General features: G+C 41.2%; 1 protein-coding gene across 1 annotated transcript in view; it reads left to right on the top strand.

The window, feature by feature from the left end:
- PDE5A (phosphodiesterase 5A) overlaps window positions 1-17,074 on the top strand; it is a 110,443-nt gene that overhangs the window by 22,995 nt on the left and 70,374 nt on the right. The window contains exon 3 of the mRNA XM_049786980.1: window positions 7,443-7,532. Coding sequence (XP_049642937.1) covers window positions 7,443-7,532 — 90 coding nt within the window. The remainder of the gene's footprint in view (window positions 1-7,442; window positions 7,533-17,074) is intronic.

Genomic DNA, 17,074 nt, shown 5'->3' with positions numbered 1-17,074 from the left:
TATCCCTTTTCCAAGTGCCCAGCTCGTGGTCGAATGTTTATATTGATCAAGTTAACATTAGACTGGGTAAGATATGTGAGTAAAAATGAAAATGAAGTCATAACAAATACTAAGGGAATGATGTAGATCTAGGGAAGCAGGAGATGACATTTAGCTGGTGCTGGAGAGTCTTGTTTTTCTGAGGAAGCAGTGCCTGCCAGGGCCCTTGGAGTTGATGAGATTTGAGAAGTTCAGTTGTAAGATCCAAATCCAGATATTGTTGAACTCTAGTGAACAGTAACTTCACAACACATTTTAGCAAAGTCTGTTTCCTATTTGTTTGGGGTTCCCTGATGTTTAGCATATCAAACGTGTCTGCTTCTCTCTAGATGAGATGAAGAAGAGGTAGCTAAGTTAGACCAGGTGGCCTTGGCTATAAATGTAACGGTGACTGCCAGAGAGTGGGGATCTGGAAATCTATGGGGGCAGAGCCAAGCTGTGAGTGGGGCTTGTATCCCACACTAGAGTGGGTGTGTGTTTCACAGCTATGAAGTAAAAGCTGGTTTGGGAGGGGAAACACATAAGGATAAAATGAAACATTGGAAAGAGAGATGAATTTTTTTCCCCCAGGTTTGTGGCCATACCTGGCACTGCTTGGTTTATTCCTGGCTCTGTGCTCAAAAATCACTTCTGTTGGGGAATCATGTGTTGCCTAGGCAACTAAGCAAGGTCTGCTGCATGCAAGACAAGCCTAACCCCCTGTATTTCTCTCAGATCTGGAAGGAATTTTATGGCAACTATTAAATAGAAGGAAAACTATTAGGAACTAAGAGAGAATAGTGAGGATCTGGTCCAGAGTTTTGGCCTTAAAGATCAAAGAGAGATGGATGGCAGGAAGCTGAAGATGGCAGGACTCCATTTTGGAAGCTGGGTGAATTAAGAGTAACTGGTGGCAAGACTAAGAGCAGGGACTTGGGCAGTGGTAGGATGGTTCAGGTAGATTAAATCTTGGACACTGCTCTGAATTTTCTACAAGTACAAAGTAACTGCTGCATGGTATTCATGAAGTTTCCAGGTAAGAGTCCTGCCCTCCTGTACATGGGGTGATCCAAGATGCTATTTCCAAGTGCCCAGCTCCTGGTCAAATCTTTATATTGATCAAATTAACATTAGACTGGGTAAGATATGTGAGTAAAAATGAAAATGAAGTTTTCCGACTTGAGTATGCAGTAGCTTCACAAGCTCCCTGACTCCAAGGTGGGTTTTAAGGACACATAGAAGCATAGCTGCGGGTCTGCAGAATTCCCTTCTGGTCCTGGGGGCAACTGGCTTTCTGCTGTTCACTATCATCCCAGTCTCAAGTACCAATAGGACTGAAACAAAAGAGCTCCAGCTTTGCTGAGAAAAGCCCCATTTATCTGCACAGTTCTGAGTTTCTCTGATGATGAGAACATCTACACTCGGATGCCCCTGTCTATTCTGCTTACTACATCTTTGGTATTTGGGCAATGACATTTTTCTTCTGTAGTTACTGATGATTTAGTGCTTGCGCCATAGTCAAGAAGCAGTTAGTGACTGATTTGCTGTGTCTCAGAGCCTGGACATTCCTCATGTTTCCCTGGTGACTTTGGCCCGCCTTCATTTCTGTTTATAATGGTCTCTCACAAGTGATTCAGGTGCCAGGGAATTTCATTAGAAGTTGTGGAGCTGATCTGGAACCTGCTATTTATGTTGGTATTAGAGCTGCCAGTCAGTTGGCTAATGGATAATTTGTGACTTAACCTGACCCTTGATTTGAATCATTTCATGGTCCTCTGTGAAGGGGGCCAGTCTCAGAATGAAGCCAAGACTGAAAATAAATCTAGATGAAGTTTTAATTAATTTTAATTTATTTCACTGCTTTTTCTTTTTAAATGGACAGAAATTGGAGAATTCAGGTCTTCTAATCCTAGAAAAATTACACATTGACATATTTGAAAGACTCTAGCCTAGGCTTCAACCTAGGATTTGTACAATAATCAAGATCTCTAATTCCAGAGGTATGACTTTGACAACTGCAACTGAGCAGAACTTCTGGAACCATAATGAAAGACTCTATCCTAGGCTTTCTCCTAGGATCTGTACAAAGACAAAGACTACTAATTTCAAAAGACTGATTACAACAGCAGCAATGGAACAGAACTTCTAGAACCATAAAGAAAGACTCTATCCTAGGCTTTATCCTATGACCTGTGCAAATACCAAGATCTCTAGTTACAGTTACAGGCCTGATTTTATCATCCACAACTGAGCAGAAAATTTCCTAGCACCATAAAAAGACCTTAGGGTGTGAAAATGACCATGTACAGAGCCTGTAGTTGCTCTGACAGTATGCTTCAAGGATGGAGAAACCTGGTATCTTTTAGGCCAAGGGAATTCTCTTTCTGATTTTCCCAATACTTACTGTGCCTGTGCAAAAAAAAAAAAAAGCACAAAACCTTGATACATTAGCCCTCCTTTTCCTTCTTTTCCATTCTTGAGGTTATTATACAGTTGTTGTTTTTTGTTACTGTTGTGCTTTTTTGTAGTTGCTGGTTTGGGTTTTGTTGTATATTTTTCTTCTTTTTTCCCTTTCTTTTTTGGAATTTATGTTTATAACCTCTAGATGGACTCCTCTCAGTTTTTTTTTTTTTTTTTTTCCCAACAGAACCACATAACTTGAATCATCTTGTTCTGCCTCATAAATTGAGGGGAGGGAGGGGGGATTGGATGGTACCAGGACCAAACAGTCGTATGAACATTGAGTGGAAATAAAAAATGATCCTACTTAAGCACCAAAGTCAACGACAACAAAATTGATACCCAGTCTACAACAATCTATACACAGAGGGAACCAGTTATACTAGCAGTCCAGAGGGGCAAAGGAGGGAAAGATGGGATGCATGCTAGGAACAAGGGTGGAGGGAGGACAACACTGGTGGTGGGAATGGCCCTGATTCATTGTCACTATGTACCTTAAATATTACTGTGAAAGATTAGTAATTCACTTTGGTCACATTAAAAAATAATTTAAAAAAAGGTAAAATTCTGTAAAGCCCAATTGCAATAAACAAAACAACTCTCAAAAAAAAAATGGCAGCCTCAGTCTACCTGCAAGTGTATGTGGGTCCCATATCTGGCATCCTCAGTTTCCTAGGCTGACTCATAGGATCTAGCACATGCAATCCCATGAACAAGAGTTACTGCCCAGGGACAGCAGGGGGCTGTTCTGGGGACAGAGGTCTTCCCATCTCTGAGGGACACACCTCAGGAGCCAGTCCTTTTTTTTGGTTTTTGGGTCACACCCAGCAGTGCTCAGGAACTACTCCTGCTCAGAAATCACCCCCGGCAGGCTTGGGGGACCGTATGGGATGCCGGGATTCGAACCACCATCCTTCGGCGTGCAAGGCAAATGCCCTACCGCTCTGCCCCCAGGAGACAGTCTTGTTCCTGATTTTTTATCATGTCCCAGTACACACTCCAGTCCTTTCCCTTCTCTTTCATCTGGGGCTGTGGGGGTGAGGTTGCAGGTTTAAACTCCTATTCTCACTGAGGAGGCTCATTGACCTCCTGCATTTATCCAGACGGCCTGTGGACCCTGCTGGCCCATGAGTCTTTGTAGGTGCCTGAATTGGGGTATGGTGAAAGGGGCTTGTTTGGTTAACAGATGCTTTCTATTACTTAAGGGTTCCTACGTTTCATGGTCTCTGTGCCAGGCTTTGAGTAGAAATGCCCTCAGAAATCATGGGTCAGGCTGGACAATGCACAAGCAAACTTCATCACCAATAGCTGCAAACCTTTCTGTGTCTTGCCTTCAGCCACATTTCCCTTTTTTTTTTTTTTTGGTTTTTTGGGTCACACCCAGCAGTGCTCAGGGGTTCCTCCTGGCTCTACCTTACGCTCAGAAATTGCTCTTGGCAGGCTCGGGGGACCATATGGGTCGCCGGGTCCTTCTGCCCTACCTCCATACTATCTCTCTAGCCTCAAATTTTCCCTTTTTTTAAAAAAAAATTAATGGTGATAAAGGTATAAATGTAATTGGCTTTTGTTTCTTAAACTGGCTGTGAAATTTCAGGAAGGTAGTTTTATTCTTATTGGGGGGGGGGTGCTCTCAGATTCAGAATTATTTGTCCAGGCGTAGCTGTTTTAATGTAGAAAGTAGTTGGAGGCACATTCCCTGGGATTTTGGTGTCCTTGCTCTCCCTTCACCAGATGCTTGAAGGGCTCAGTGCTGCCCCTGGATGGGGTGAAATGGAGTGCTCCCCACTTCCTCTTACCTGCACCTTAGCTGCCAGCCTTCAGCAGGAATTTGTGTTATTTATTGCCTCTTGGGCATCTGCCACAGCTCCTCCTCTCATGCCCCACCCCCAGCTCTTTCTGACTTATCTGGCATTTGCCTTCACCTTGCAAATCCCTGAGACACCCTGACCTCCTTGCAATTTCTTCTGGAACTCTTGCTCCCTGGGCAAGATCTGCCCTGCCTTCTCCCCAGCAGGAAAGGGCTCTGGACAGAAAGCCCTATTATTACAAGTTGCCCCTGCTCCTCATTATTGCAGTCTGCCCTCTGCTCCTCCTTATTATAGCCACCTGTTACCCCCTCGCCAGCAGGAACCCTCTGCCTGCTGTCATGGGATCAGATATTGGGGCATATTTTCATACCATTCCTTGCAGTTGGCAGACCTGGGGCACCAGGGCCTTAATTTTACAATTTACTATACACTGTCCTGCTCCCTGACACCATGGAAGGAATAATCCAATCATAGCAGTGCAGCAATATTTTCCCCTTTGCTATTTCCTGGATCTAGAAGTTTCTTGGCCTACTGGCTTTGTCCTAAGTACACTGCTGAAAGAAAAATCTTTGAGATGCCCAAATTCTCTTGCAGAGAACTTGAAGGAAACATTTACTGCCACCTCTTTTGATGAAGAATAAAATCTAGGACTGCTAGTTGTAAGCTTCCACTATCAGACTCTCTCATCCTTCAAACCCATATACAACTGTGAGTGTTTTAGGAATTTTTGTGTCGAATTCTGTTGCCTTGAACTGATAATTGGGTTTAATCGTTTTTTATGTATTTTTGTTGTGATTGAAATATTGTCATAGAAAATACTTGCTGAATATTCATGTTTATATTTTGTTTTCTTCATGGCATTAATTTTAGATTTTTCAGCACCAGTGGCCTGTGTGCTTGCTTTATATACAGTGCAATATAGTATTGAATTCTATGATCTATGCAATGGTCCTCAAACTACGGCCCGCGGGCCACATATTGTATTTATTCCCATTTTATTTCTTCACTTCTAAATAAGATATATGCAGTGTGCATAGAAATTTGTTCATAATTTTTGTTTTTACTATAATCTGGCCCTCCAACAGTCTGAAGGACGTGAACTGGCCCCCTGTTTAAAAAGTTTGAGGACCCCTGAATAGGAATTGTACACAGATTCCTCCCACTTTTTAGGCCACCCTCATCCACCCTGGCTTGCACCTGCTATATCAAGGCATTTCCTGTTGGCCTAAGTGCTGAAGGCTTCTATCAAGTAGTAAAGTGACTTCTGAAGAAGCGGCTAAGGAAGGAAGCCAGTTGTCAGGAACCCCTGCTGTGGCCAGTGGGGTGGGCCTTCTCCTTGTACCTCTGACTTCCAGAGAGGGGAGGGAACCAGGGTGCTAGGGTCAACCTGTCTTTCTCTCCTCTTTCCCTTCTCTGCACTCCGCATAGCCTATCCACCAGTCACCTGCCCTGTAAAGAATTTGTGATCTAGTACAGAGGTTCTCAAACTTTCCTGCTTAGTGTGCCACCTGGAGAAATTTTCACACTCCTAACAGCTTCCATGTGTTTCCAATGAGGTGGTTGGAGACCAGAGCATAATGTTAGGTTGGAGGCATTTGTTGGGGTGAGGGAGGGACAAGAGTGGACTCAGGCTTCTTGATTTCACTTAGAGCCCTCCACTCTGAGCACCTTGAGCTGGTGGGATAATGGGGTGCCTGGCAGTTCTGTTGGTGGAAAATTTGCTCCCAAGAATAATTTGGCCTGTCTCAGGAGCAATTTTGAATGTGTTTTTGAATGCAGAAAGAGGGAAAAAATATTGCAGTGGTGTTTATTTATAGTATAAAATATTTATACTGATTTCCCACTATTTTATAGCTTTTCTTTTGAAAAGGCCACGTTCTGTGCCAAGTTGAGCCTCTCGGGAGAATTTGGCCTCATTTCTGACCCCAATTGATGGGCTCTAGTGTAATTGTTTACTTCATTCACAGCTTTGGCTTTGCGTGACATGAGACTAATTAAAAAAAATAGACTTGACCTTTGGAGATGAGGATTTTCCAGTGTGCGGCTCTTTCAGCATCTCTGGAGGGAATTCCAGGAGCAGGGCTTGGAGCACCCCGAGGCTTTTATTAGGAGGAGCAGCAGCTTCCCAAGGCCACTGTTGCTTTGAAGGGAGCAGTGCACTCACATTCTTGTGTTCTGGTGTGTTTGTTGCCAGGTGAGCTTGTCTTGCCAGGTTCTGTAAGGGGGGGCGTCTCACTCATATGCACCCCCTGCCCACCAAATTTCCTTCAAACTAGAGGAAGCCAATAAGGAGTTGCACTGGATAAGTGGGATAGATAACTGTGGGTAGATGAGTGTCTTCATTTAAGGAAGGTCTGAATTGCTGTGGGAATGCCATGTGAGAAATTGTCCCCCACCCTGTTTCCCCTCAAGAAAAGGCCTGTCATCACATTTACAGCCCCACTCCAATCTGGCAATGAATGCTCTTTCCTAACACTCTTTTTCTTGAACCGTGAGAAAGGTTTTGTGATTCGTGGATGGCCATGATGTGTTTGTTTTATAATAGGGGATAGAGATTTCAAAAGATTAGGAACTTTTAAAATTTGCTTTTTTTATATGTAATAGAGAGAAAAGGAGGGAGAGAAATGGAGCAAAAGAGAGGATAGGGGAGGATAGAAACACAGTTCTTAGCCAAGAACTGCCAAGAAGAACACTCGGAAGAAACAGAAAAACACTTGACAAGAGGAGCGAGGCTAGCTCTGTCAGGCTTCATCGGACGCGGGGTTTCTCTCATAGGACAAGTTTCTCAGCAGAGATGCTTTTCTTTGGGATGGCACAGAAGAATGGGTGGTGCGAGGGCAGCACCCTAGTTGTATGACAGGTGGAAAGGTGCCTCCCCTTTCTGAACTGGTTCATAGTGTGAATTTCCTTGATTCCTGAATAATTGGCATTTCATAATCATTTTATAAATGATTGCTGGTGGGGGTGAGGGTGTCTTTAAAACTTGTCTTTTCAAGGATGATATTTATTGATGTGGTTTGGTACTTTTCATGATAACACTGTCTTCCATGATAACAATGTAAGCTGAAGGTTAGGCTTCTCTAATCTTCTAAATTGGAACAATCAAATGTTTTTGAGCTGGACAGTCATGAAATTAAATTTCTCTTTCCCCATTAGGATCCTCGGTTCAATGCCGAAGTGGACCAAATCACAGGTTACCGAACACAAAGTATCCTCTGCATGCCAATTAAGAATCACCGGGAAGAGGTAAGCCAGGTCTTCATTTAATATAAGACTCTTTGGATACATTTTTGTTCTTTGGAAAAAAATGTTTTATTTCTTTTTGCACATGTGAAATAATACTGAAGTAACAAATCAACTATAAAGTGTTTGGATGTTCTGCTTGATATATATGTGTGTATGTGTGTATATATGTATATATTTTTTACTTAGGTCTTAGTTTTACTGTTGAATCCTGATAATTTACTTGGATTAAGAAATACCTTTGAGCCATATTCTTTTCTCTCAGCCACCTCCAAGAGGACCTTTTTCTCTTGATGTCTATTTGTACTTGTGGTTGTGGTCCATTTATGATTCAGGTTACCGGATACAGACAGATAAAGGCAATGTTCGGGACAGAGTCGCTGGTGGTTAGCTTGTCTGAAAGGACATTTGAATGGCGTCGTGTTTTTTCTAGAAGCCCTGCTTACAAGATAAGCACTTTGATTTTCTGCCCTTCAGTTTGTTATTCAGCTTTTAGAGAGTAGGGCATGATTTAAAGTTGGAGTCAAAAATAAATAAATACATTTTAAAGAAAACCAGCCTTATCCTGGGAAAGTCTCCACCCAAATGTGCTCAAATGAAAATCTTTTTAGATTGAGGGAGCTGGGATTGATTAGCCAGGAGATTGTGCAGAAAGCATCTCCAATAGACATGCATGCTTCTCTCTCTACCATACTAGTGAGGAGCATTTATGTTAAAGCAAACACTCAAACTTTGGAGCATCTTAATCTGTAACGTAAAGAAAAAGCCAGTCATTTTAGTTCCTGGTTTGTGTTCTTGATAAATGCCTGCCATGGAACCGACCTTACGTAGAGTCAAATTTGAAGACCTTTCTGCTACCTCCGACCTGGCCTTTCCAAGCAGTGCCTTCAGCTTCTGCAGCAACCAGGACTCATCTGGTTTCTGTCACTGTTCAGTCCTTTCTAGAATGTTATATAAATGGAACCCTACAGTATGTATCCTGTGTGTCTGGCTTCTCTCACTTAGCTGAGTTCTTGCAAGATTCATCCACATGTCATTAGTGCTCTTTTATTTTTGAGTATTTCTGAGTGGTTTATGTCACAGCCTGAATATGCCAGTTTGATCCATCTGTGTATATTTGAGTAGATATTTGTGTTATTTCTAGTTTTTGTCTCCTAGCTCAAACATTGCTATTGCTGTTTGCATCCAGGCCTTTGGTAGTCATAAAACTTTTCTTTTTCTCGGGTATATATAGCAGAGAGAGGGGAATTACTAGGTCATTTGGCAGATGTCTGCTTAACTTTGCGGGAAACTTGCAGACTTATCTCCAAAGTGGCCATGCACATTCTTTCCAGTTGCTTTCCAGTTCCATTTGCAACACATACTATCAATAATTTTTTTTAGTCTCTCTAGTGGGGATGATTTCAGTTTGGTTGCATGACTACATCCTCTCACATTCGGGCATTCGGAGCCGATTAAAGTCCTTCCTCTCAGTCTGGCCCATTGGGGTTGTCCAGGGCTCTCCTTGAGATTCTCTGAGCTGCCTTCTGCTCTGTATCTCCTGCTCTGTTTGCCTCCTGTGAGTGGTGAGGACTTGCTCTCATCAGGGAAAACCTGGATCTGTCTTCACATCCCATAGAAGCATTTGGTTCTTCTAGAGCTTCATGGGATACTTAGCATCTTTATTGAAGGGGGAGGGTTTCTAAAACATGGGGGAGAGGGGTTGGCTTTTATTTATTTATTTATTTATTTATTTATTTATTTATTCATTCATTTTCATGGAATCACTGTGAGCTACACTTACAAAGTTGTTCATGGTTGAATTTTAGTCATACAATGTCCCACAGCCTTCACTAGTGCACATTTCCCACCACGGTGCCTCCACCCTGCACCCTGCCCACCTGCCTTTTTGGATGCATTTTTCTTCTCCTTCTCTTTCTCTTGTTCTTTATCTTCCTTTTCCTCCTTTTAGACATTATGGTTTGTAGTATTCAAAACACTGGTTTTGGACCATGTGTGTGACCTTCCCTTTCCTCCTTCACCCTCTGCTCCTTCACCTCCCACATCCACATCCCTATTTTAGTGATTTCCTGTGAGAACTATTTAAGAGAGGAAGAATGAAGTGAAATAATCAGTATGATGAGCTAATAATTAGCATTACTCTCATGGTATAAATAGTTATTTGGCTGATGGAATACCAGATCCCTTAAGAAGATACGGTGTGAGATTTCCAGAATGATCTTATAGTACAGAGAGAAAATGAAAGGAGCACAGGGCAGTGTTGGGGTTTTTTTTTGTACCCCTCAAAGTACTGTTCTCACGAGAAGTTTTTAAAATTGAAATGGAAAGTTACAGCCAGGTAAGGTAATTTGAATGAGTAATTGTGAAGATTGCTTGTTTGGGGTTTGTATCCTGTGGTTCCCACTTACTTGATGGGTAACCAGGATGGAATGGGTTAATCAGATTGCTCTCAGTTTCCTCATCTGTACTTTGGGTTGTTGAGAGAGCTAGCGCCCAGTATGGTGGAGAGGAAATGCATTCGGGCATTCAAAGGGCTGAATGTTTGTTCCTGGTGCTCTGCTCATTAAATAACCTATATGTTTCAGGTGCCTCGTTACAAAACGATTTACAACAAAGTTTAATTTCATTCTGTGACATAAAATGAATGCCTTTTACCCAGTTTGTCCACACTTATCCTCCTTGCCCTGGTGTTAATTACTAATTTGGTTGTATAGTCTAAAAGTTTATTTTTGGAGTGCCTGTGTGTTTATATACTACATAATACCCTCTAGACCCATCCATGATGTGGGTCTTGGGAGGACTATTTAACACAGTGGAATAACTGTAGTGTTTGCCAATATATTCAAGTATGGTTTATCTAATATATGTTGAATTCCATTATATATTAACCCACAGAGTACACATTCTTTGATCTTCTACTGAATGCACGAGTTATCTCCACCTCTTGAGTGCAGTGCGTTGGTAAACACTGTTGGTAAACACTGAAGTACTAAGCTCATGAATTGGTGTTTACATCTTCTTTCAGCGAGTACCCTAAGTGGGATATATGATTTCTTGGGGACCACTCATAGCTCTGTGTCAAGGGCTGCTCCCAATATTGCTCAGGGGACCATGCAGTGTTGTGGATAGAACTGGAGCCTCCTGCTTGCAGGGCATGCACTCAATTCAGAAGCTATTTCTCCTATTTTCTCCAGGAATCTCCATCCTGTTCTCTCTGTCCTGGCTGCCCTTCCCCCAGCAGTGTTTAGTGTTCCCTTCTCCGCACAGCCTCACACTTGCTGTTTCTTGGTTTTGAGAAACTAGCCTTTCTCCCAGCTCTGAATTGGTGTCTTTTTGTCATTCTCATGTGTATTTCCCTACTAATCAGAAAATGTATGTCCTTTCCTGTGCCTGCTGGCCATCTGTCTGTCTGCTCTGAGAAGTTCCTGTGCAGATCCTGTTACTTTTACAAGGGAACTCAGAACTAACAGCTCCAAACAGACAGGGGAGAGTAGACACAGAGATCATTGGCCTGTGCAGCCAATCGGTTACCTAATACTTGTCCTGCTCCCTGGTTTCATGATTCTTTTACCTACTTGTAGAATTAAATAATAAAAGGCCCTTTGGATGGGCTTGGATGGAGGTGGATGGTGATGGAGGTCTTTCTCCTCCAGCCCAGGACCACATGGCTCCAACTCCCTGCAGCTAACAGGTCTGCAAGTTCAGGAGAGAAAACTCATTCGCATGCAGTCAGGCCTCCAGAGAGATCATCTTTATTCAGCCCTGGCCAACATCTGTGGCCTATCATAACCATTTACACTGGATTCCTATTCAACCCTGCATCCTAACTTGTCTTTCAGCCATCTCTCCTCCGGCTACTTCTTCCCACGTCCCACATCCTTGCCCCTCAGGCCAAACCTTTTGTAACCTCCCCAAGACCCCTTCCAAAAATGGGAGAGTCTTTCTTGTAGGTAAGGTAACAGGAAGAATGGGGGGTGTGGTAACACCTGCTCACAGACTTAAGGGTTCACAGGAGATGCTCTCACTGGTTTCCCTCATAAATGAGACAAAGTAATTTAGTTTCTTCATTTTTGTGTTAGTTTAGCTGTTTTGAATAAGACAATACCAATACCAGTTAAATTTCCAAAGAATAATGAATGTGATTAGTGACTGTCTACTGATTATATGCAAAAATCTTGATAGTCACCCTTTTGGTGTGGGTGTATTACACTCAGCTCTGTGCTTGCTTGGGGTTTACTCTGGTAGTGTTAGGGGACCATGTGTTAACAGGAATTGAGCCCAAATCTTCCATGTGCAAAACATGTAAAACTCAGTTCATTGAACTGTTTCAAGTCCAAGTCATCCTTGATTCATTAGAACCAACTTGTAGAGCTGCATAAACAGTTCAGTGAAACATTAAATACGGAAATCTGAGGGGCTGTAATGATAGTACAGTGGGTAGGGCACTTGCACATGGGTTCAATGCCCAGCACCACATATGCCACCCCCCATCTCCACCTGGAGTGATCCCTGAGCACAGAGCCAAGAATAAGTCCTGAATATAGCCAGATGTGTCCTTAAAACAACAACAACAAACAAAAAGCACTAAAATCTGAACTTCTAAATACAGCGAAATTTTTAAGATTAAGTATATCATAACACTTGCCTTTTTTTTTTCAGTGAAATAAGATGTATTTTATAGAACAAACTTCCTTAAAAAAATGTGAGGCGAGAAAGAGGAAGTACATATTTTCATGAGAGAACATGGGCTTTTTCACAATGGAAAAAGCAGAAACCTAGAGACAAGCAAGGGAGACAAGTGTTAAAGAGAAAACATGGGCCTGAGAGAGCAAGCCCTGTCTCTTCTTTTTATGAAATATTTTAGCTAATTAAACGATTCCAGTTCTTTGCATGCATGATCTAATATTATATCTAATGAATCATAACTAGCATCGGATACTTTGTAGACTTTAAGGCCGTTGACTTTCCTCATCTGTGATGGAAAATTTTGATGACAAAATATAATCACAGCACCAAAGTTGAGTCTCTCCCCCTCCATTCAGGAACTGAAATGAATTTATTTTGAAAAGGTCCAGAACCATTGGATAGAAAGAAAAGAAAAATAGTGAATCAAGACACAAAAGACTGAGAGTCCAAGGAAAGACAGGCTGTGGCACGATTTTTGTCCAGTCTCAGTTGGCACTTTGGAGACAAAGGTTTATCCTGAGGCAATTATTGGAGGCAGAAATTGTCCTTTGTCCTCATACCACCAGAGGAAGTAATTTCCTTTCCTGCTCACTCAACAGAGCAGGAAGCTGAGTCATGACCCCATCAGAGAATCTGTCCCACAGTCACCCTGCCTCAGAGAGACTGAGGCCTGAGCTTTCAGACTACAGGGCTCTGGTAGGCCAATGTGGGTTCCTGTTCTCTACCTGACTGCATCTCGCTCCCTTCCTCCTCCTTGGTGCTTTCTTCATCTCCTGCTACAGACCTGAAATTCTTCATTGATATGGGCACTGAACTTGAAGGAGTATGACATGCTGGTGGGGACCAAGGTTCCTGGCTGTATTCTGAAGGCCCCTCAAAACTCAGTGTTTAAGCTTATCTGCGGACAAACTCCTTTTTTTTATTTAAAGAGAATGCATTATATAGTTGACATACTGATCATAATACATTTGTTTTAAGATGATAGAAAGCAAAGTTATTTAAAAAATAGAAAGAAAAACAAAAAATAAAATGGAAGAGAAGAAAAAGTTCAGTATCAAGTATATTTGTGAAAATTATTTTATCTCCAACAAAGTCATTAATACAATAGCAGAAGGTTTAGTAAGCTTTTTTTTTTAAGATAAGATATTAAAAAATACAATAAAAAAGGTGTGTGTGTGTGTGGCAGTTGTTATTTGCATATGCACAGCAAAATATGGGAGAAATAGAAAGGAAAAACCTTTGGCCTAAAAACAGAAAGACCTTACCTATGAAGTATTCTGGTATAAGACCAACTCTGGGCTCCAGGCATACTAAGTTGTCTAACCCCAAAGTCTTTCTCTGTGGTCCCAGTAAAATCTCTTCATAATCATCGTTGTTGCTGACAGGTTTCTGTGGTTAGAGATCCTGGTTTTTGTATAGATCCTATGTACAGTCAGGGTGACACGGAGCATCTTCTGGTTTCATCTCACTTTAAACTTTACTTAGGTGGCAATGCAGAGAACCCTGCCCCAAAAGCAGGTTGTTGCTGTTACTAAGTCGTCAGTGTGTCATAAGAACCCTCTTTGGGTTCTTCTAAGTCGATGCCAGGGCAGCAGTAGGGCCTTCCCTGGTAGAAGTTTGATTCCTGGTGATGGTGTAGAAAACTGTGGTTGTTTCGGTAGATGGTATCCAAAGTTCGGGATGAATGTCAATGTCTGATCTCCTGAAACCTAAGCCAAGTCACTATGACAAGTGTTCAAGGTGTAAGGCCCCACTGCAGTATAAAATTTATGTGTCTCTATCTCTATTAGGTAAGAACTTAATTACACATGTCAGATTTTCCCTTTTTAATGTGCATTTGCAAAAAGGAACAATGCCACAAGGTATTACTGGTGCATATGGGGCCAGAGGTAACAAGCCCAACAATCCCTATACCTTGGTTCTAACATGAACTCTCAACACTAGAGAAACTTATCTACTAGAATTTCTTACTAAACAGATCCCCCCAAAGGGCGAAATTGCCACAACATATATATTCAATAAGCATTATACCTATTAAGGAAATACATCTAAAGAAATAGTCAAAGGAGATATACATGTTCCCTTTAAGTCTTTATGAAATAGTCTTGAGAGGAGGGGAAATCCAGAGCACATTTTTAATCTGTGATTTGGTCTTGTGGAGTCCAAAAAATGACTCCCAGCAGTCATATCAGGAAATGTCCTCGAGCCAGTGGCTTCTCAGAAACCGACTCTGGTAGCAAGCAAAAGTTACAGTGAGGGGAAAGGGGCCACTAAGAGCAAATTAGTAGCTTCTTCTCAGACTAAGAATCTATCTTTTCATTTTGGGAGTTGGTTGGCAGCTGGCTGGAATGGGAGAATGTTCTGCTTCATGAGGAGTTAAGAACGGGAGGTAAAAAGGATAAAAAGGGGGAAAATAACAGATGAGAGTGAAGCAAAGGGAAGAAGAAGGGGTTATATATGACAGGAGAAAGGAAGGACAATATACAACACAGACATATGTTACAGTCAGACATTAGACAACGACATAGCCAACGTATACACTCATGTGCACACATAGGCAGACACTGAGGATTGATTCATGGACTAGTTGAAAAGCAGCTGACCTAGGTGAAATGGGACAGAATGCTTAAAAATATATAAAGCTGTTAAGTTTTCCATTTTCTAGGCTAACCATGATTGGCAATCATGAGAGTAAACTTTACTGAAGAAAGGCTTCATGGGTTAGATTGTGTATAGGGCATTCTTAAAAACAATAATAATTTTCAAGTCTAGAAAACTAAGTAATATGGTAATGAGCACTATAAGAGGAGTCTATACCATGAAATATCATTTAGTGGGTCTTGAGCATCCAGTTTCCTTTCCTAAAAGCAATCTAAAATTATGAGCATATGGTATAATGGTAAACTACCTACAATTGAAAACATTACAATAACACATTCAGTTAATGAGCTCTGTAACAGGAGCTCATGACATGCAGTTACATGTTCCATTACTATCTGTGGACATAAACATGAGATTATATTAGCAAGCATAATCAAGTAGAAAATGAATAGATTAGAATTTTTGTCATGGCATTATCATAATGAGCCCTGTCTTCTGAGTCTAATGTAGTATAGCATTGTGATGTGTACCTGGGGTGACCAACCTATATCTCCAAGTACCACTGTGGACAAAAAAATCAAGGAGTTATTATAGACATAGTAAAATTAAGACATCAAAACGACCTATAGTGATCATTTTAGTGGAAGTCCATGGCTTCAAATGCATTCTGCATTTCTATGCATAAAAGCATTAGAACATTATTATAGGTATCTATAAAGATCACTTGATTGGACACCTGTCCAAACTAAACAGCTTTATCTGTTATTGACAGCAGAGTTGAATCAACTGAAATTTAAGAAAATTGTTGACAGAAAGAGCTGTTGTGCCATTATATTGTGTAGGGTTGTTGTTACAATTGGGGATTTGGTTTGTGTAATTGCTCTTTGAGAAGCTCATTTAGGGTTGGTTTTTGTTAGTGCAAAATTGCGAGTTCTTTTTGTCAAAGAATGTTTTTAACCCTCCTTCTCCTTATAAATGAGAGTTTTGCTGGGTAGTGGACTCTAGTTTGAACGTTTCTTTCATTCAGTAGTTTGAATATGTCATTCCACTCTTTTCTTGCCTGGATTGTTTTAAATGGAAGATCTGGTTTGATTCTTATGTTGTTTCCTTTATACTTGAGGATTTTTTCTCCTCCATTACTGCTTTAAAGAATCTCTCTCTCTCTCTCTCTCTCTCTCTCTCTCTCTCTCTCTCTCTCTCTCTCTCTCTCTCTCTCTCTCTCTGTGTGTGTGTGTGTTTTGCCTTTGAATTACCAAATGTCTTGGTGTTGTTCTGTTATGGTTTATTTTTTTTATACACTCTTTTTGCCTCTTGGATTTGTAGATAAACCTCTTTCCCAAGGGTGGGGAAGTTCTCTGCTATTATCTCCCTCACTACTTATTCTTCCCTTTTCCCATTTTTCTTCCCCTTCTGGAATTCCTATAATTTGGAGATTATTTCTCCTGTCTTTGTTAAGTGCCTTACATTTTCTTCCATGGTTTTGTCTCTCCTTTCTTTTTTGACTTCTTTATCCCAACTGGCTTGTAATTTGTCTTCAAGTTCATCTATGCAAACTTCTCTGCCTGTGTAATTCTAGTATTATGGCTTGCTAACATGCTTTTCAGTTCCTTCAGTTCCCTTTGTATGTTTTCTCTCATCTTCTGAAAGAGTTCTTTAAGTTGGTTCAATTGTTCATCTATAGATTTCTTAATTTCACAGTGACTCCTTGATTTCCATTGCTAACCCATTAATTGTTGATTTTAGGTCCTCATCTATAAGGTTCAGGCATTTAGGTGGACTTGGAAATTTACCAGGATTTCTCTCCTTAGCCTTCTGCATGTCATGAGCTCCTGCTACAGAGCTCATTAACTGAACATGTTATTGTAATGTTTTCAATTGTAGGTAGTTTACCATTATACCACATGCTCATAATTTTAGATTGCTTTTAGGAAAGGAAACTGGATGCTTAAGACCCACTAGACAATATTTCATGGTATAGACTCCTCTTATAGTGCTCATTACCATATTACTTAGTTTTCTAGACTTGAAAAGTAGATGTCTTCTTTAGCTTCCCCATTGACTTTGCATTTAGTGGTTTGGAGTGCTGGATTTCTTAGGCTATTGAAAGAAGTGCTAGATCCAATCTGCCAGGAAGTCTATAATATAAATTGAAATGACTTCGTGGGGACACAGTTCTGTTTGGGAAAATGAGGGCTGGTGGGAGGGAAAGAAGGATGCTGGGAAAGACCTAAAAAGACAGCCCCATTTGCATTTGGTGG

This window comes from Suncus etruscus, chromosome 14 (assembly GCF_024139225.1).
Source record: "Suncus etruscus isolate mSunEtr1 chromosome 14, mSunEtr1.pri.cur, whole genome shotgun sequence".
NCBI lineage: Eukaryota > Metazoa > Chordata > Mammalia > Eulipotyphla > Soricidae > Suncus > Suncus etruscus.
Note: the sequence above shows the minus strand (reverse complement) of the source record. Positions and strands in the feature narration are given on the sequence as shown.